A 20918-nucleotide genomic window follows, 5' to 3' on the forward strand; every position below is an offset into this window, starting at 1 on the left:
TTACATGCAACTTTTATCTGAACAATGTGAAATCATGAGACTATCCTTTGTGTGATGATTTACATAGGCTAATTTGTGTAGTGATTTTAGAAGGTGTAGCCTACTACAGTTGTTCAATTCATAGGTCTAGGCTAAGAGTGAACAATAGACCTATATTGTGAGTGAAAACCCCAGCCATCGAAAATGTTTGATCAAATAGGTAACAAATTAATTTCAATGTGGAATGATTGATGTATGTCTCTTGAATGTTCGCAATCTGAGAGCGAGAACGCGCATTCTGCCCTGTGGATTGATAGGAGTAGGGGCGCGTATCCAAAGCGCGCTCACACCTGAATTATTGGGCCACATGCATCGGCAAAAGACGAGAACGCGCGCCCTGTGTCTTCCCTGCTTCCCTCTCCGATACTGTCGTTTCCTGCATTCTAGTTGATTGGCAAAGAGGTCAGGGACGACCACTGAGTAGCGAAATACTGGGATAAGATGGAGGTTTGCGAGAGACTTTTGTGCCTGGCCGTGGTGTCCAGCGTTCTCTGCGTTGCTCGGTTCTGGGGAAAACGTGAAGGTATCGCAATACCAAGGAGGGTAAGGTGTTTGATACCTAATGTATCACTTGTGACAATGACACCATTATGAACTCGTCAGCGCCTCTCATGTAGCCTAAAGCCTCCGTGTTTTATTTCTATTGCGAGTGTGACGCGCTCCGAAATTGCATGATCATATTTATTCCAAACCAAGCAATTTCTCCAAGATGTTTCACAGCTGTCCATACTGCCTTATATTGTGCGCATCTCTATGCGTGTCAGAGCAAGCGTATTTATATTTCTATTTCATTTTCTTGGCTTTGTGGCTCTCACCGAACGGTAGAAGCAAACTGTTCATGTTTACGAGAATGTGACTTGCAAATCCATCTAGCATTTATTTTTCTTTGTGATAGCGCCAAGTGTTGGCGATATCCTACACGTAACCAAAAAACTCACATCCATCATTCGCATATAATAACGGTAACCCCGCCGTTACAGGTGTGCGTCAATTGTCGCTCACGTCGCATATAGTTTATTATTTGTCCTGCTCATCTCACATCAGCCATGCTCCAACACTTAACACTAGCCATAATAATAAAACATAGTCTTCTGATATCAATCTATTATCAATATATAACGATACTATTATCTGATTTAATCTGTTTCCGCGTTTAGATGTTGTGCTCATATGTTTCCATGTGCACCAAGACAGATGTGGCCAGCCGCGACTATTCCCTATCCGTGCACTGAGCTCTCTCATAACTCTTCACATCTCAGCTCTTTTAGGGTCCCACTTCGCTAAACATTTGATGATCAGGTGTGATATTTAACCCATGACATTCATGTCTCATAAAGTAGGCTAACACCTGTCCTACACAATATAATTCATTCCCTCTTCCCCCTTCCCTCTTCAAAGACCACAATGGAAATACACTTTATTGGTTATCCTTGATGATTTTCTTATTGTATGGAGGCGTCACGGCTGGAGCGCCCTTATGTACGTATATTATAAAAAATGGTCTAATAAAAGCAATCAGTATCATATGTAGAAAACACTTAGGCTACTTATCAGATCATGTGGCTTCCAATCAAGAGCTATTGAAAATTGACAAACTATAATATAGTTAACTAGCTAAATACACTAGTGTTTTGTGTGATATCAGAAATGCTTATAATAACATAATCCATATTAGATCTCCAGCTCATGCCAGGTACTTCTATTACGCTTTTCTATCCTTAATGCGTGGAATGGTGTTAGTCTGAACCAGGTTTGTCTTCCCTCAAACACCATGTCACTGCTCTGAATGGACTGAAAAACACCATCTGGACATGTTTAGTATAGGGTGGTGGTGGGGTGTTGTCCAGTGGACTGTCAACACATCAGTTGTTGGCGGACTCCACCCAAGGTCACACACACACACAGCTCACTCCTCCACCGCTCAAAAGTCACAAGAATAGAAATACAACATATCAAATCAGACAGGCGAAGGTTATGATCAGGTTCAGTGATGGTGGCGAGGATGTATATGATCAGTCGTGATGGTGGGGCGAGATTATAGGTATGATCAGGTTTCAGTGATGGTGTGGGGAGGATTATAGTGATGATCAGTTCAGGTTGATGGTGGGAGGGTCAGGTAGATGTCCAGGATATTCAGGCTAGAGGATATAGTAATACAGGTTCAAGTGATAGTTGGCGGATATTCATTAGTGTATTGATCAGTCAGTGATGTCGGGAGAGAATATAGATTATAATGATCAGTTCAGTGATAAGGTCGGGCAGGTAGATTATAGGTATATCTAGGTTCAGTGATGGTGGGAGAGGAATATCATAGGTATGATCAGGTTTCATTGATGGTGAGGAGAGAGATGTATAGGTAATGATTCAGGTTCAGTGATGGTGGAGGCGATATCGCTCATAGATATAGGATCAGTTCATATTGGAGAGGATAGTAGTCAGTATGATGGGAGGAGGATTATAGGTATGATTCAGTTCAGTAGATGTGGGGAAGAGGAGGCTATATATATGATTCAGTCTGTGATGGTGGGAAAGCAATAACTAGGTCGACTGAAAAGATTAGGAAACTTGAAAAAGGTATAGAGTCAGCTGAGGCGAAATAAAGAGCAGTCAAGTTGAAAGTAGATACAAAGGAGGGGGAGGATTTCTAAAGATATGTTTTTTATTTTTTTTATTTCTCTCACTTTTTAGTGGAGAGGATTATAAGATAATGATCAGGTTCAATGATGGTGGGAGGATTATAGTATGATCAGAGTATCAGTGATGGATGGGGAGGATTGATAGATGATGATCAGGTTCAGTGATGGTGGGGAGGATTATAGGTATGATCAGGGTTCAGTGATGGTGGGGAGGATTATAGGTATGATCAGGTTCAGTGATGGTGGGGAGTGCATTATGGTATGTATATCAGGTTCAGTGATGGGGAGGAGGATTTAGGTATGATCAGGTTCAGTGATGGTGGGGAGAATTATAGGTTAGGTTAGGTTTTTGTGAGTTTATTTATGTTGTGTGCGATTGTGATTTAATGTGGCAGTGAGTATGTTGAGGCAAGTGAGTTTGTTTGTTGCATCGTTTGTCTAACCTTACTAATGAATCATTGAGAGGTCCAGGGGTGACCTAGGACTATAGCTGATTGTAATTAATTGTTAATGAGGCTTAGCAAGCAAACCGGTTCTGGAAGAGAGGGAAGAGACAGAGGGAAAAGGAAAGGAGCGGACAGCGGAGGCGTAGAGACGGAGAGGACAGGACAGGGAGAGAGAGGGAAAGAGGAAGGAGAGCGAGAGATTGAGGAAAGAAGGGACAGACAGAAGTGGCAAGAGAGGGAGAGAGAGGAGTAGTTTAGTGACCGCTATAGTGGACCGGATACTGCATCGGGCCTAGCACTTGATTAATGGGCTGTCTAACGCACACACACCTTCTGACACCCTCTTCTCAACTCACTCACTCCTCACTCACTCACTCACTCACTCACTCACTCACTCACTCACTCACATCACTACACACTCCACTCACACTCACACTCACACTCACACTCACACTCACATCACACCTCTCTCTCTCTCTCCTTCTCTCTCTCTCTCTCCTCTCTCTTCTCTCTCTCTCTCTCTCTCTCTCTCTCTCTTCTCTCTCTCTCTCTCTCTCTCTCTCTCTCTCTCTCTCTCTCTCTCCTCTCTCTTCTCTTCTCTCTCTCTCTCTCTCTCTCTCTTCTTCTCTCTCTCCTCTCTCTCTCTCTCTCTCTCTCTCTCTCTCTCTCTTCAATTCAATTCAATTCAAGGGCTTTATTGGCATGGGAAACATGTTTAACATTGCCAAAGCAAGTGAGGTAGATATTATACAAAAGTGAAATAAACAATACAAATTAACAGTAAACATTACACATACAGAAGTTTAAAACAATAAAGACATTACAAATGTTTATTATATATATACAGTGTGTAAAACAATGTACAAATGGATCTCTCTCTCTCTCTCTCTCTCTCTCTCTCTCTCTCTCTCTCTCTCTCACATACACACACTGGCTCAATGTCTCTGCATCACAATGCAGTGGCCGTGGGGTAATGAGAGGACTAAGGGGGATTAAGGTTGACACCCCATCCACTGTTCCACTGCTCCTGTTTCCCTACTACTCTCCACTGAGACCGACTGGGCCTAGGGCAGGACTACAGGTGCCCTCTGAGCTAGGCTTACACTGAGCTGCATGGCCTGGGGCTAGATTGGACTGGCCTGCTCAGAAACACTGCTGTTAGACTAGGTTCTATTTCCTTACTGTTCCTTAAGCGCATGCCCCGCCCACCTGAGGATCTTTTTTCAGCCATATATTTCCTGTTTGAGGAGTGCAAAATCCACTTGTCACTTAAATCTTGCTGCAGTGATTGCTTTAATTTGAATCCTGCAACTCGCTCGTTAACTTGACTCGTTAACGTTATGACCGAGGAAATGACGCCTCTAGCACTGAGATGCAGTGCCTTAGACCGCTGCTCCACTCGGGAGCCGAAGTGACAATAGTGGTAGGAGGATCGTTTGTCCAGATCTGTAATAGGCTATAGCAGTGGTCACCAGTGATCAATTTGAGTCAAAATGCAAGCCGAGATCTACCGTTCAAATAGTTTTTTTTACGCTACTTAAAAAATGTAAGCCTATGCAACATTAACCTATTAGAACAATAGTGTAGTAATGAGATTTGAGCAGTAGGCTATAGGCCCAAAACAGTATTACCGCATATTGGCTTTGCTTGAATTGCCTTGCCAATGCATTGTTGTTCTTCTCAGGCTGTTTTTGAAAATTATATTTCAACATTTGAGGAAGGCTCGCTATATGATCACATCGGTAATAAAATCAGTTGTTGTATTACTTGTGAGGCACAGCTGAGTGAGAATATGTAACCGGCTCTGTACCAGTACTTTTCTGCATTGTGTTCTGGTGAGGTGTAGGTGGAAGACAAAGCTCTGGACACAATTCTGCCAGTTGTCTCTCTTTTAATGACTGCATGGAATGGATACAAATACAAGGCGAAAGTTAATGCTGCAGTCTGGACTCCCATACAAGTATATTTGCCTCTCCTCATCATGGCTGAGCAAACTCAGGAGTAAAAGCATCAACAAAAAAATACATTGTACAAAATGTACATGTTCATATTTTCAAAAGCTTTAGATTTCGTTTTATAAATGTTGTACACCAACAATCTGCTAATAAGTGCTCGATATTTCTTAGAGTGTACTATTGTACCATTATACCTGAGGCATACTAATGAAGTAACAACGCCATTTTTTAAATGACTGGACAGGTAACAAAAATAAACGACAGCTAACTAGGCACATTAAACATGAAATACAAAATCGTCACATTTCACAACATACCTGCATGGAATGGGTACAAATACAAGCAAAAGTTAATGCTGCCGTCTGGACTCCCATACAAGTATATTTGCCTGATAAAAGACAAAAGACCATGCAGAATGCCCGTAAGAAAATCATCAGAAAACTCATGCTGCACCTGAAAGAGACCCTCTCCCGCAACACAGCTAACAGTAGCTGGGCTAGCCTTGCGAAGTTGCACTCAAACATGATTTCCATTCCCATTAATATATATTAATATAAACAGTAATGCAACACTAAATCAGTGACGATATAACTTTTGCTTGTCTTTTCTTGTGCATTTGTGTACATTTGCGAACATGTGCATTCAAAAGACCGGAGCATACATAACACCTACCCCTCCTCATCACGCTCTGAGCAAATTGAGGAGTAAAAAACATGGCTCCCGTTGATGGCATCACATAATTAACACAATTTAGAAAAGAAATACAATAAAATAATTCACTCTTGAAAGTAGTGTAATACATTTCAAAATAACCTTAAAATAATAAATTCAAATAAATGAGGGATTTTCAGTGAAATACATAAATTATATTTTACACCTGTTACATATACATTTTAATAATGTGCTTTTTTTTACTGGGCTGATGGAGCCTGCATCTATCTGATGGTCAGTCTCAGCAGAGGGTGAGGGCAGCAGACTGAGGATCTGCCTTTCAACGTCTCTCCGTTCTCCCTTTCCTCAGCTGACACGGACCCAAAAGGGACACACGTCTTCCAGCTGATGGCGAAACGCGAGTTGCACCGCATTATTTCTGCCTCATGCACAAATGTATTTTGTTACTCCTATGACCTAAGAAAGAAGACCCGAGCCACTAATAATTACAACACAAGCCTATCGATACATTTTCCTTCTCATTCATTGCAGCTGCAGTGCTGGTTGTAGTGTGAGTGGAAGTAGGGAAAACACACATTTTAAGGCTTATAAAAGTGTTGAATAGAAAGTGTTGACAGGGCTGAGTAAAAACTTGAACATGAACTCACTCATCAAAACAGCAGCTCTTTGCTGTATTCATTGACAGTCTCTTTCTGGTCATGGTTTTAAAGTTTATAAATCACACATGATCAACTTTGCTGTAGCTTTCTTTTACGCCTGCTACGTTACTGCAGACACAGTCATCTGAGCCATCCCATTGGCCAATTGTAGGCCTACAGTGCACTTGATTTGCTTCCCCCGGGCCCGCCGGGAAGGCAGACTTTGTACCTTCAGACATATAAAATGGTAAAAAATGTGAACACGTCGCCTACCCGGTGAGCAGGGCAGCTGAATCGGGTGCAACTACCGCCAACAGAGCGAGACCAATTCAAAAAATAGGAATGCAAGGCTTATCGTTGGGTTTTTTACATAAATGTTTGGTGATCGACTAGGAATGCCTTGGAAATGGACCAGATTTTAATTGATTGGACATTTGAGAAATCCATATGCATTGGGTGCTTAACCCATGAGGGCATCACCCACGCAACCAGCGGCCTCAATAAACAAGGGATATTGGCCAAATTAGCCACATTTACGTGTCCTTCAAAACAGCCTATAATTAATTACTAAATGTTTTTTCCTTGTGTATAGATGTGTAGCATTACAAAGCTTTATAGCCTATTGTTTTATTGGTTTTTACTTTCCTAAAATAATAATTGTCCACCTCACGGTTCAGATGCATCAGGTCAAAATGCATCAGGTCGTTGCATGCTTAGGCCTATAGGCTTAGGCGTTCACCATACAATATTAATATTAACAAATGTATATAAAGAAAGAGAAGCTTAGGCCTAGCCCCAGAGAGAGAGAGAGAGCGATATGCCGGCGGCATGCTATTTGGTATTTGGCATATTATTAGGATCCCCATTAGCTGTTGCAAAAGCAGCAGCTATTCTTCCTGGGGTCCAAACAAAACATGAAACAAGATACCAGAATGCAATTAATTATCCTTGTCAGATGGGCTAGCCTACTGCGTCTGCTATAGAGATATAGGCGTACAGAGGGAGGCTACTTCGTTAGTTTTTTATCCTAATATTTTTTTAATAAAGATAATCATTATATTATAAGAATATACACCATTTTAAAGATAAACTTGTTGTTAATCCCACCACAGTGTCCGATTTCAAAAAGGCTTTACGAAGAAAGCACACCAAAAGATTAGGTTAGGTCAGTACCTAGTCACAGAAAAACACAACCATTTTTCCAGCCAAAGAGAGGAGTCACAAAAAGCAGAAATAGAGATAAAATGAATCACTAACCTTTGATGATCTTCATCAGATGACACTCATATGACTTCATGTTACACAATACATGTATGTTTTGTTCGATAAAGTTCATATTTATATCCAAAAATCTTAGTTTACATTGGCGCGTTATGTTCAGTAATGTTTTGCCTCCAAAACATCCGGTGATTTTGCAGAGAACCACATCAATTTACAGAAATACTCATAATAAACATTGATAAAAGATACAGTATTATACAGTATTATACATGGAACTTTAGATAAACTTCACCTTAATGCAACCGCTGTGTCAGATTTCAAAAAAACTTTACGGAAAAAGCACACCATGCTATGATCTGAGTACATCGCTCAGAGCCCAAACAAGCCATACAGATATCCGCCATGTTGTGGAGTCAACAGAAGTCAGAAATAGTATTATAAATATTCACTTGAATGCACTCCCAGGAATCCCAGTTCCACAATAAATGTTTGTTTTGTTCGACAACGTCCATCATTTATGTCCAAATACCTCCTTTTTGTTCGCGTGTTTAGTTCCAAAATCCAAATTGATGATGTGCAGGCCAGATGAAAAGTCAAACAGTTCCATTACAGTTCGTAGAAACATGTCAAACAATGTATAGAATCAATCTTTAGGATGTTTTTAACATAAATCTTCAATAATGTTTCAACCGGAGAATTCCTTTGTCTGTAGAAATGCGATGGAACGCAGCTAACTAACCCGTGGCACTCTGCCAGACCCATGACTCAATCAGCTCTCATTCCCTCACCATTCACAGTAGAAGCATCAAACAAGGTTCTAAAGACTTTTGACATCTAGTGGAAGCCCTAGGAAGTGCAATATGACCCCATAGACACTGTATATTGGATAGGCAAACCTACAAACCTCAGATTTCCTACTTCCTGGTTGGATTTTTCTCAGGTTTTTGCCTGCCAAATGAGTTCTGTTATACTCACAGACTTCAGAGTGTTTTCTATCCAAATCTACTAATAATATGCATATCTTAGCTTCTGGGACTGAGTAGCAGGCAGTTTACTCTGGGCACCTTATTCATCCAAGCTACTCAATACTGCCCCCAGCCATAAGAAGTTTTAACAAAACACTTACGAACTGGTTTGAACCTTCATGGCTTTCAATACATTTTATTGGCCAAAAGCCGGCAATTACCAGCTAACCGATACATATATTCCAGGCAGGCCCAGTGATTCGCTTTCTCTGCCTCCTCTCCAAACCGAGTCGCTATTCCTCGCTCACCTAGAACCTAACGCTTCAATACAGACGTTGAATTGACGTGGGTACTGTGTGTATGTGTGTGTGTGTTTATATATATAAAAATTACTGACAAATAAAATCAATTAATCAATCCAATCAAGAGACATCTGTTGCAAAACACAAAAAAGTTTGATTGTCAAGCCAAACCTTCGATCCTAGGTAAGCCTACAAGGTAAGGAGGGATGCATTTTCTGTTTGTCGAGATTGACATAATCTACAGTTGAAGTCGGAAGTTTACATACACTTAGGTTGGAATCATTAAAACTCGTTTTTCAACCACTCCACAAATTCTTGTTAACAAACTATAGTTTTGTCAAGTCGGTTAGGACAACTACTTTGTGCACGACACAAGTCATTTTTCCAACAAATGTTTACAGACAGATTATTTCACTTATAATTCACTGTATCACAATTCCAGTGGGTCAGAAGTTGACATACACTAAGGTGACTGCCTTTAAACAGCTTGGGAAATTCCAGAAAATGATGTCATGGCTTTAGAAGCTTCTGTTAGGATAATTTATATTATTTGAGTTAATTGGAGGTGTACCTGTGGATAATTGACATTATTTGAGTTAATTGGAGGTGTACCTGTGGATGTATTTCAAGGCCTACCTTCAAACTCAGTGCCTCTTTGCTTGACATCATGGGAAAATCAAAAGAAATCAGCCAAGACCTCAGAAAAAAAATTGTAGACCTCCACAAGTCTGGTTTATCCTTGGGAGCCATTTCCAAATGCCTGAAGGTACCACGTTCATCTGTACAAACAATAGTACGCAAGTATAAACACCATGGGACCACTTAGCCATCATACCGCTCAGGAAGGAGACACTTCTGTCTCTAGAGATGAACGTGCTTTTGGTGCGAAAAGTGCAAATCAGTCCCAGAATAACAGCAAAGGACCTTGTGAAGATGCTGGGAGAAACAGGTACAAATATCTATATCACAGTAAAAGAGTCCTATATTGACACATAGGCGGAAATCCCAGGGGGAAGGGGGGGACACGACCCCCCCATCTTGGGAAAAATATGATTTGTCCCCCCACATATATTCACTGTAAACATAACTATGTAATTTCAATAATATTAATAATACGCAATGAAAGCACTTGTGCTGATTATAGACACTTAAATAGCGCGTTTAAGTTTTCAAAAGATTGCGACCCCCCCGCCCTTTGCCTCACAATGGTTTGATCCACTGCCAGTTTTTAGCTGGCAAGGTAATAGAGGGTTCGTAACTACTGTCGAGGGACAAGTACGTAACTGACGTGAGGTTAATCCAGTCAATCCATAGCAGGTCCATAGCAATGTTTATTTATTTATTTTTATGTTGGCAGGGTTCACACACTAGCTGAATTTGCCAGAGCTAGCGCGCAAACTAAGCAAACATTCACTTCAAGCTAGCTATTACCTATTCCATTTATGTGGCGTCGTCCAAAGATGGAATCTTTGCTATCATCAGTTTATTCCAAGATCAGCATGCAGCTGTAGTGCTTCGACGTCCCTGTGATAAGGTTAGCGTAAACTGAAGTCCAAACTGAACGAACAGAACTACACTCTCTTCTACCATTGTCTTAAAATAATATATCTGGTCTCGTTGCAAAAGATAAATTGTCGCTAGTGAACTTTTTTTATTTTATTTTATTTAACTTTATTTAACCAGGTAGCAAGATTATAGCAAACACACAGACACGGATTGGTGCTCGCTAGCTTTACAATTTTCAGCTATTGTTGGAAGCCAGCAATATGAAACAAACTATTTAAATTACAAAAGGTTTCAGCATGTGTTGTGTAAATGTGTGTGTGTGCAGCTAGGCAGCCAGCCAGCCAGGTAGAAAAATGGCAGACATTTAGAGGAAGACGGACATCAGAGTATTTGTCAGTACACCAAAACGCATAGTAAGAACTCTAGTAATCCTATATCTCAAAGACTAGTTGATAAAATGTTCATAGAAAGAAGTGAAATGCTATTGGAAATGTTTCACAATGATGTCATTAGGCAGAGCAGGCAACAGATGGCACACAGACAGCAGAGCTGGGGACAGATATGCAGGGACAGACTGGCAGACGGGAGTCTCAGGTAAGTTTGTTGAGTCTTTGTTTGGCAACATTATGAAGGTTCTAAAATTTTTTGACTTGTAAAATAGGGACATAATTGGAAAATGCCCATGGATACCCCACTCTCAACTTAAACTGGTGACTAAACTAAGATTTGTTTACGGCAATGGTATTGCTGTTGTGATTAATTGTGTAGTTTTGGGTACCGGTAGTTAGGAGTACGGCAAACACCTTATTTATTTTCTAGGAGACAGACTGAGTCAGTTAGGGTAGTGAAAGGGAAAGAGCCAGGGAGAGAGACTTCAGAGGACAGTGTCACAGCCACGGCAGGACCAAGTGTCACCCTTGTTGCCAGCAGCACCAGTATACGGGGACAGTGGCACAGCATTGTCCAGTTACCACAGGTATGGCACAAAACATATCAGCCACACCCACAATTTATAGAACCGCAAACTCTTGCCAACAGAGTGTTGACGTTTCAAGAGAGATTCGTTTCGCGATTTCCCCTGGCTACATTATATCAACTATCAATAAAAGGAGTGTTGTTGTTTTCACTGTAGCCAAGGGTTTTCAGCCAGCCATCTTTTGGCCAAAGAGCTGATGCTGCCTTCATTAGTGCAGGATTTAGGACTGGAGAAAAGCATTGAAAAATTCACAGCACATCAAATTCGCCAAACCCCACGCCACTTTGTAATTGTAACAGCACACCAGCTAATTCCAATCAGTGTCCAGTTTGTCAGCGCGTGGGGTAAACAGCAGGAGGACGCAAGGCATTGCTTGATGAAAATTGTTAGTTCGGTGCGGCTGTAGTAAGACAGGGACAAGCCTTTAGAGGCCACACGGATGAAGTGGGAATTTATACCAGATTTTTGGAAACTTAGGCAGAAGAGGATGATCCCATTTTACTGAAGTGGTTAACAGAGCGTACCACAATGTACACCAGCGCCAAAGCACAGAATGAAATTCTCTGAACATCATGCCAATAGTCATCGAGGCATTGCAGCTGAGATTGGTCTCTTCCGATTGTACAATTTTATTAATTGTTGATGGTACTCAAGATGTCTCTGGTGCTGAACAGGAGAAATGTCTGTCCTGCGTTATGTTGACCATGACCATGTCCTCACAAGGAGTTTATTGGCTATACAGGGTGTCGGAGACAACAGGCGAGGGCCATTGCGAAAGTGCCAACTGATGTGTTGTTGAGGAAACCCGCAAACATATGCTCGGTTCTTTTGTTCGGTAGTGTGTATAGCAGTGGTTCTCAACCTTTTTGGGGTACTGGAACCCTGCATATTTTGAGGCAAGGCAGGCAAGGTTTTGAGCGGCCCTCAGGGACCTCCACCCCTCTATATTATATGTAAACTTACTGGAAACCTTGTGGTACTGACTACATTCATTACACTTTTTTATTTCACGGACCCCTTGCAATTAGTCCATGGACCCCTGTTTGAGAACCATGGTGTAATTGATAGTTGTTCTTTTGTTTAGTAGTTTTCAGTACACTTACAAATGATTTATTTCATGTTATTTTATTTAAAATTGCATACTTTGTGCGACATACTTGTCCATAGCTGCTGTTTGAAGAGTTGAGACACTGACTGAAGGATATTTTGTTTGATTTATTTGGGTTTTTCATTGAAGTAGTTATTTTGCTTTTAGAACTGTACTTATTTTAAGCTTTTTGTTCTTTCAAAGATATTGTAAACTCAGGCCAGGTGCACATATTTAATGACTATATAAATGTATCAGAAAAAGTCAAATTAAAAGGTCAATTCAATACGGACCAACTTTGTGATGGTTCTCAATGGGATTCCTATAGATGTGATCACACCATGTTCATTGTATTTATGAAAATACACCCATACGTGTAACAGTCATTGTACTACTGACCTTTCTTGATATTGCTGGTTGTAAGTACGAATACCTGCATACATACTGGACTGGTAAGGAGCACTGCTATAACTATTATTAGTAGTAGAATTATAATGATTTAAACATTTGAACAAGTTGGGAAAACCCTTCAGTTAACTACTGTACCTATCAATTATCCAGTTGTAGGAATTATGGTTCCTCAATATACATTTAACAACGTATGCTATGTGTTACAGCACTACTTTTGGTGTCCCCCTCAGGAATTGCTCTTGAGAAAATGTAATGTAATTGTCCCCTCCAAGGTTGATCTCAGATTTTCGCCCCTGTATTGACATAACCTGAAAGGCCGTTCAGCAAGGAAGAAGCCACTGCTCCCAAACCACCATAAAAAACTCAGACTACGGTTTGCAACTGCACATGGGGACAAAGATCGTACTTTTTGGAGAAATGTCCTCTGGTCTGATGAAACAAATATAGAACTGTTTGGCCGTAATAACCATTGTTATGTAAGGAAGAAAAAGGGGAACGCTTGCAAGCCAAAGAACACCATCCCAATCATGAAGCACAGGGGTGGCAGCATCATGTTGTGGGGGTGCTTTGCTGCAGGAGGGACTGRTGCACTTCACAAAATAGATGGCATCATGAGGAAGGGAAATTAAGTGAATATATTGAAGCAACATCTCAAGGCATCAGTCAGGAAGTTAAAGCTTGGTCGCAGATGGGTCTTCCAAATGGACAATGACCCCAAGCATACTTCCAAAGTTGTCCTTAAGCCATTTTGCCACAACAAAGTCAAGGTATTGGAGTGGCCATCACAAAGCCCTGACCTCAACCCTAGTGAAAATTTGTGGGCAGAACTGAAAAAGCGTGTGCTAGCAAGGAGGCCTACAAACCTGACTCAGTTACACCAGCTTTGTCAGGAGGAATGGGCCAAAATTCACCCAACTTGTTGTGAGAAGCTTGTGGAAGGCTACCCAAAACGTTTGACCCAAGTTAAACAATTTAAAGGCAATGCTACCAAATACTAATTGAGTGTATGTACACTTCTGACCCACTGGGAATATGATGAAAGAAATACAACTGAAATAAATCATTCTCTCTACTATTATTATGACTTTTCACATTCTTAAAATAAAGTGGTGATCCTAAGACAGGAATTTTTACTAGGATTAAATGTCAGGAATTGTGAAAAACTGAGTTTAAATGTATTTGGCTAAGGTGTATGTAAACTTCTGACTTCAACTGTATGTATTGTGGTATTGAAAACGCAAACCATGATATTGAAGTGCCCAACGTCGGTATACTTTATTTATTGGTTGTGTGGTGCATTGGCACAGAAACCTGTTGGTGGAAAATTAATTGCATATATTTTATAGTATTGTAAATATGGCATTCAAATTTTGAAAATCAGATTTCCCCCCTAGCTGATCATTGTCTGCAGCCAGCTCTGATCGTAGTGTAATGAAACAGCCAGGGAGAGTGAGCTCGTCTGTGGTGGTCAGCGAACCCTCAACCTTCTGGCCCATAGCCCTGCCTGGCTTCGACTGTGCCACAAAGAATGCTGATGTGGCAAAGTCGTTATCCACGTTTATAAACACAGGGTCGTTACAGTTATTGTTATTTGTGGGCGTAAACATTATTTAGAGTAAATGTTTTTTGGGGGATGCAATTTATTTTACAGTACAAGGAAGGGGCATGAAAATATTTGTATCATTGGGGAGGGGGGTACATTTATTTTTACACCATGTGTTGGACTTTTGAATCTGAGGATATCCTGCTATTAGCATTGTTTTTTAGTTAAGCAACGTGACAACAACAGTAATCATGAGGCTGTCTAGACAGCACAGGTAACTGCAGGTAGGGAGGACAGGACAGGTAGGGTGGACAGAGCAGGTGACTGCAGGTAGGGTAGACAGAGCAGGTGACTGCAGTAGGTAACAGAGCAGGTGACTCAGGTAGCAGTAGACAGAGCAGGTGACTGCAGGTAGGGTAGACAGAGCAGGTGCCTGCAGGTAGGGTGGACAGAGCAGGTGACTGCAGGTAGTGTAGACAAGAAGGTGACTGCAGGTAGGGTAGACAGAAGAGGTGACTGCAGGTAGGGTAGACAGAGCAGGTGAACTGCAGGTAAGTGGACAGGCAGCAGGTGACTGCAGGTAGGTGTAGACAGAGCAGGTGACTGCAGGTAGGGTAGACAGAGCATGAGTGACTGCAGGTAGTGTTAGACAGAGCAGAGGTGACATGCCGAAGGTAGCTAGACAGAGCAGGTGACTGCAGGTAGGTAGACAGAGCAGGTGACTGCAGGTAGGTTGGACAGAGGCAGGTGCTGCAGTAGTGTAGACAGAGAAGGTGACTGCAGTAGTGTAGACAGAGCAAGGTGACTGCAAGGTAGGGTGGACAGAGCAGGGACTGCAGGTAGTGTAGACAGAGAAGGGTGACTGCAGGTAGTGTAGACAGAGAAGGTGACTGCAGGTAGTGTAGACAGAGCAGGTGACTGCAGGTAGTGTAGACAGAGCAGGTGACTGCAGGTAGGGTGACAGAGCAGGTGACTGCAGGTAGTGAGACAGAGCAGGTGACTGCAGGTAGGGTAGACAGAGCAGGTGACTGCAGGTAGGGTGGACAGAGCAGGTGACTGCAGGTAGTGTAGACAGAGAAGGGACTGCAGTAGTGTAGAACAGAGCAGGTGACTCAGGTTAGGGTGGACAGAGCAGGTGACTGCAGGTAGTGTAGACAGAGAGGTGACTGCAGGTAGTGTAGACAGAGAAGGTGACTGCAGGTAGTGTAGACCAGAGCAGTGACGCAGGTAGGTGACAGAGAAGGACTGAGGTAGTGTAGACAAGAAGGTGACTGCAGGTAGTGGACAGAGAGGTGACTGCAGTAGTGTGACAGAGAGGTGACTGCAGTGGGTGGACAGAGCAGGTGACTGCAGGTAGTGTAGACAGAGAAGGGACTGCGGTAGTGTAGACAGAGCAAGTTTTTGATGGTTGCAGCCCTGTTACTCTCTGATTGTTAATGTATTCATAGATGCAAATATACATGGTGTATGTTATGCAAATATGTCAGTATAATTGTCTTCATTTGACACACAAAATAATATTAAAAAATACCTGATAGAGTAAGAAAAGCTATTATGAGTGCATTCTTAGAAAAACAATATAAATTGAATAGCTGAATTCCCACCAAAATGCCAGAACTCATTCATGATGTGCTAAAGTTCAAATCTGATGGATTATAAAGATTTAAAAAGTTTGGAGTATCTTCATCCATTGGTTCAACTGTTGCATTTAAGGGAATATCATTTTTTGGGACTTTTTTAACAATTTTGATGACCATTTCTACCTTATTTGGTAAAAGGGTAACAGAACTAGAAACACGTTTTAGACTCATTTCCTTACTGGGTAACAGGTAAAACAGGACTGCATGGCCGGAAGTGCTCAGCAACTGAAACATCAGGCCCAAACAGCCCAGCCAGATCAGAGAAGAAGTCATAGATACAGAAAGACAGCTAGAGCGGAGAGAGATGTCAATACAATGAAAAGACGTTAAGGGAGGGTCTAAAATTAGATTAATTTGTCCGTGCCAACACAGAAAACAGATTCATTTACGGTGGTTGTGTGTGTGGTGTGTGTGTGTGTGGTGTGTGTGTGTGTGTGTGTGTGTGTGTGTGTTGTGTGAGTGGGTGTGGTTGTGTGTGTGTGTGTGTGTTGTGTGTGTGTGTGTGGTGTGTGTGTGTGTGTGTGGGTGTGTGTGTTGTGAAAGAGAGAAGGGAAGTAGAAAAGGAGTGTGTCTATTCTGAAGTGAGTGCGGTGACTTTTCATGTTTCTATGGCAGCTGCAAACTCAGGCAGCATGTGGCAGTTGCTATGACAATAATGGGGGAAATGGAGGTTTGGTGTGTGTGTCTGAGCCTAACAAGGGGGTCTTTCACAGTCCTTGGGCAGTCATATGATATACCCCAGTCCTCCAGCCCCACCACCTCTGCTCTTTTGTGACTGCTCCGTAGTCATGGATACACCTTTAGCCTAGGACAATACAATCTAGGACAATAAAATACATTGAAGTGCAGTATGTAGTACTGTATGCTTCAGCAGGTCTGGAAGTTAGACCTCTTGATATACAGTACCAGTCAAAAGTTTGGACACACCAACTCATTCAAGGGTTGTTCTTTATTTTTACGGTTTTTTACATTGCAGAATAATAGTGAAGACATCAAAACTATGAAATAACACAAAATATATTTTACATTTGAGATTCTTCAAAGTAGCCACTCTTTGCCTTGATGACAGCTTTTTCACACTCTTGGCATTCTCTCAACCAGCTTCATGAGGTAGTCACATGGAATGCATTTCAATTCACAGGTGTGCCTTGTTAAAAGTTCATTTGCGGAATTTCTTTCATTCTTAATGTGTTTGAGCCAATCAGTTGTGTTGTGACAAGGTAGGGGTGGTATACAGAAGATAGCCCTATTTGGTAAAAGACCAAGTCAATATTATGGCAAGAACAGCTCAAATAAGCAAAGAGGGCTATCATTATTACTTTTAAGACATGGTCAGTCAATTTCAAGAAATTTGAAGGTTTCTTCAAGTGTAGTCGCAAAAACCATCAAGCTCTATGATGAAACTGTCTCTCATGAGGACCTCCACAGGAAAGGAAGACCCAGAGTTACCTCTGCTGCAGAGAACAAGTTCATTAGAGTTAACTGCACCTCAGATTGGAACCCAAATAAATGCTTCAGAGTTCAAGTAACAGACACATCTGAACATCAACTGTTCAGAGGAAAGTACGTGAATCAGGCCTTCATGGTCGAATTGCTGCAAAGAAACCACTACTAAAGGACACTAATAATAATAAGAGACTTACTTGGGCTAAGAAACACGAGCAATGGACTTTAGACCGGTGGAAATCTGCCCATTGGCCTGATGAGTCCAAATTTGAGATGTTTGGTTCCAACCACCGTGACTTTGTGAGATGCAAAGTAGGTGAACGTATGATCTCCGCATGTGTGGTTCCCACCGTGAAGCATGGAGGAGGAGGTGTGATGGTGTGGGGATGCTTTGTTGGTGACACTGTCAGTGATTTATTTATAATTCAAGGCACACTTCACCAGCATGCCTACCATAGCATTCTGCAGCGATACGCCATCCCATCTGGTTTGCCCTTAGTGGGACTATTATTTGTTTTTCAACAGGACAATGACCCAACACACCTCTAGGCTGTGTAAGAGCTAATTGACCAAGAAGGAGAGTGATGGAGTGCCACATCAGATGACCTGGCCTCCATAATCACCCTACCTCAACCCAATTGAGATGGTTTGGGATGAGTAACAAGTGCTCAGCATATGTGGGAACTCCTTCAAGACTGTTGGAAAAGCATTCTTCATGAAGCTGGTTGAGAGAATGCCAAGAGTCTGCAAAGCTGTCATCAACGCAAAGGGTGGCTACTTTAAAGAATATAAAATATATTTTGATTTGTACAACCGTTTTTTGGTTACTACATGATTCCATATGTGTTTTTTCATAGTTTTGATGTCTTCACTATTATTCTACAATGTAGAAAATTGTAAAAAATAAAGAAAAACCCTTGAATGAGTTGGTGTGTCCAAACTTTTGACTGGGACTGTATGGCTGAATGTGTTAACTGTTAACTACAGATGGCTTGCTCTCTGACATATGCCTACGGATTTGCTCTCTATCTATGAGATATAGTGCAGCTGTAAGTTCAATTTTTTTCTGTTTTGTTTATTAATGATCAATTCTATACAGCCTGTGTCTGTCTGTCAGCCTACATCTGCAGCACAGCCCATTGACTGATACCCTGCTGCAGTGCCTTATGGAAGGACAGTGAAGCACTGTATACCATCAGCACTATATCTTGGTATGATGCTGGTTGAATATTACAGCCAGGTTTTCCTGCTCTCTTCCCCATCTCACCTTCATCTCCCTCTCTTCTCTCCCCATTCTCTACCCTATGCCCCTCTCTCCCTCCTCCTCTCTGGTTCCCCACTCTAAACAGGACTGGTTGTTCCTCACTCGCTTCTGTTTTCTCACTGATTTTGGACGTCTGGACTTCCGGTTCCGCTACCAAAAGGTCAGGTTATAGTACAACTGACCCCCTATCTATCATTCTCTTTTCTTATTTTGTTCTATCAATTGTTTTTTTTGTTGGCTTTCCTGTCTGTCTCTCTCGCTCTCTCTCTCTCTCTCATATTGTCCCCCTGTACCCTATTATTTTCTTATTTTCTGTCTGACAAACTTTGTTTTACAAGTCATCCTTCATCATCATTCCTCTATGTCCATATTTTGCTTGTCTCTCTCCTCACTGACTCCCTCTCTCTCCTCTAAATTGATTTCATCACTCTTTCTGTCTTTGGTAATTGTACCTACCTTTGTCTGTTCCTGTTATATTCTCCATACATTTACCCTCTCCTGTCCTCTACTCTCCTCTCCTCCTCTCTATCCTCTCCTATCCTATCTTCTCCTCTTTTTGTGTCCTCCTTTCTGTCCTCCTTTCTGTGTTCCTCTGGTTGCTGTTAGTGGCCTGCAGACTGAGGCAGTCTTGTATTAATCTTAGGCCCCCTTTCCCACTCCCCTTTCCTCCCTCCTCATTTCCACTTCCTTCCCTCCTCCATTCTCTCTCTCCTCTCTAGTCGCGATGCTGTCAGAATATATTGCTCTACTTTGATGACAGCTCTCAGTGGCCAGCTGTGTACAAGAAGCCGGACAAGGTGAGAAACCACTACTCTGTGTCACGCCTGGCGTGTGTGTGTGTCTTTCTGTGTGTATATATATGTGTGTGTGTTTCCACCTGCTCTGTTTTACCTGACCATGCTCCTTCTGTGCTCTGGGCGACATTGTGTGTACAGGCATTTCTGTTTCTTTATATGGAGTTAGTTCCATAGAAATAGAATGAATAGAACGGGCTTGGACACTCTAACCCTGGCAATTTGACTAGTAAACTCATGGGTACAATCACTGCCTGGTATTGTGATGGAATAATTTCCATGGTATTTTGGAATGTTCTATCAACTGATAGATGCAGTAAAGAGGTCAATCGAACTCGACCAAATGGACTCGACCAATGGAAACGCGTGGGGGAAAGGGCCGTGGGCGAAAGATCCTGAGTCTCCTCATTGCCCTCCAGCAAACTTTGCCTACATTTAGGCTATTGTTTATATGTGTACATCTGAGTGTAATGCTTGTATGGATGTCAACCCCAATGCATGTTTATGTCATTGTTATCAACCAACTGCATTACAGTTAAAAATGACTGACTACCACCACCGATTTATGTATGCTAACTATGCCAACCAGCTTATATGAACAGGAGTTAGCATTTAGCAGTCTTCTAAACCTGAAACGGAACAACTTCTACATGTTAAACAGACAAATATTTTTTGTAATGTCAGTTGAGTTTACTCAACAAATCATAGCACAGATTGAAGGGTACACTTCCTGCTTTTACTTCCTGGCATAACCCGAGTTGATATTCAGATATTCACATCATATGAAGGAATTCCCCTCAACCACACCCACAAATTGGGGGAAACAAACATTCGTTCCCATTGACCTCCATTGTAAAAGAGCCAACTTCATGGTATATTTGTGTTTGTTATACAGAAATAACAAAACATTCCAAGAAGCTGCTGTGTTGTTCACTGCACATGTAACCAGGTCAAAAATCCCAACCTACGGCTCGCGATGCTCACACGTAGAAAAATAGAGCCTTCAAAAGAGTCCTGTGGCTTCAGGCTATTCGGCCCTAATGTATAGATTTCACATGACTGGGCAGCGGTGCACCCATTGGTGGACCTGGGAGGGCATAGACCCACCCACTTGGAAGCCAGACCCACTCACTGGGGAGCCAGGCCCAGCCAATCAGAATTAGTTTTTCCCCACAAAAGGGCTTTATTACAGACAGAAATACCCTTCAGTTTCATCAGCAGTCTGGGTGGCTGGTCTCAGACGATCCCACAGGTGAAGAAGTTGGATGTGGAGGTCCTGGGCTGGCGTGGTTACACGTGGTCTGCGTTTGTGAGGCCGGTTGGACGTACTGCCAAATTCTCTAAAACGACATTGGAGGTGGCTTATGGTAGAGAAAT

At 41.9% G+C, this 20918-nt stretch overlaps 1 protein-coding gene across 1 annotated transcript in view; it reads left to right on the forward strand.

Moving 5' to 3' along the window:
* Window positions 1-371: 371 nt before the first annotated feature.
* The window catches only part of tmem145 (transmembrane protein 145), a 41119-nt gene continuing 20572 nt past the window's right edge, over window positions 372-20918 (forward strand). The window contains exons 1-4 of the mRNA XM_070443783.1: window positions 372-556; window positions 8001-8029; window positions 18833-18907; window positions 19467-19544. Coding sequence (XP_070299884.1) covers window positions 481-556; window positions 8001-8029; window positions 18833-18907; window positions 19467-19544 — 258 coding nt within the window. The 5' untranslated portion in view covers window positions 372-480. The remainder of the gene's footprint in view (window positions 557-8000; window positions 8030-18832; window positions 18908-19466; window positions 19545-20918) is intronic.

This window comes from Salvelinus sp. IW2-2015, linkage group LG6.1, assembly GCF_002910315.2.
Source record: "Salvelinus sp. IW2-2015 linkage group LG6.1, ASM291031v2, whole genome shotgun sequence".
Classification (NCBI taxonomy): Eukaryota; Metazoa; Chordata; class Actinopteri; order Salmoniformes; family Salmonidae; genus Salvelinus; species Salvelinus sp. IW2-2015.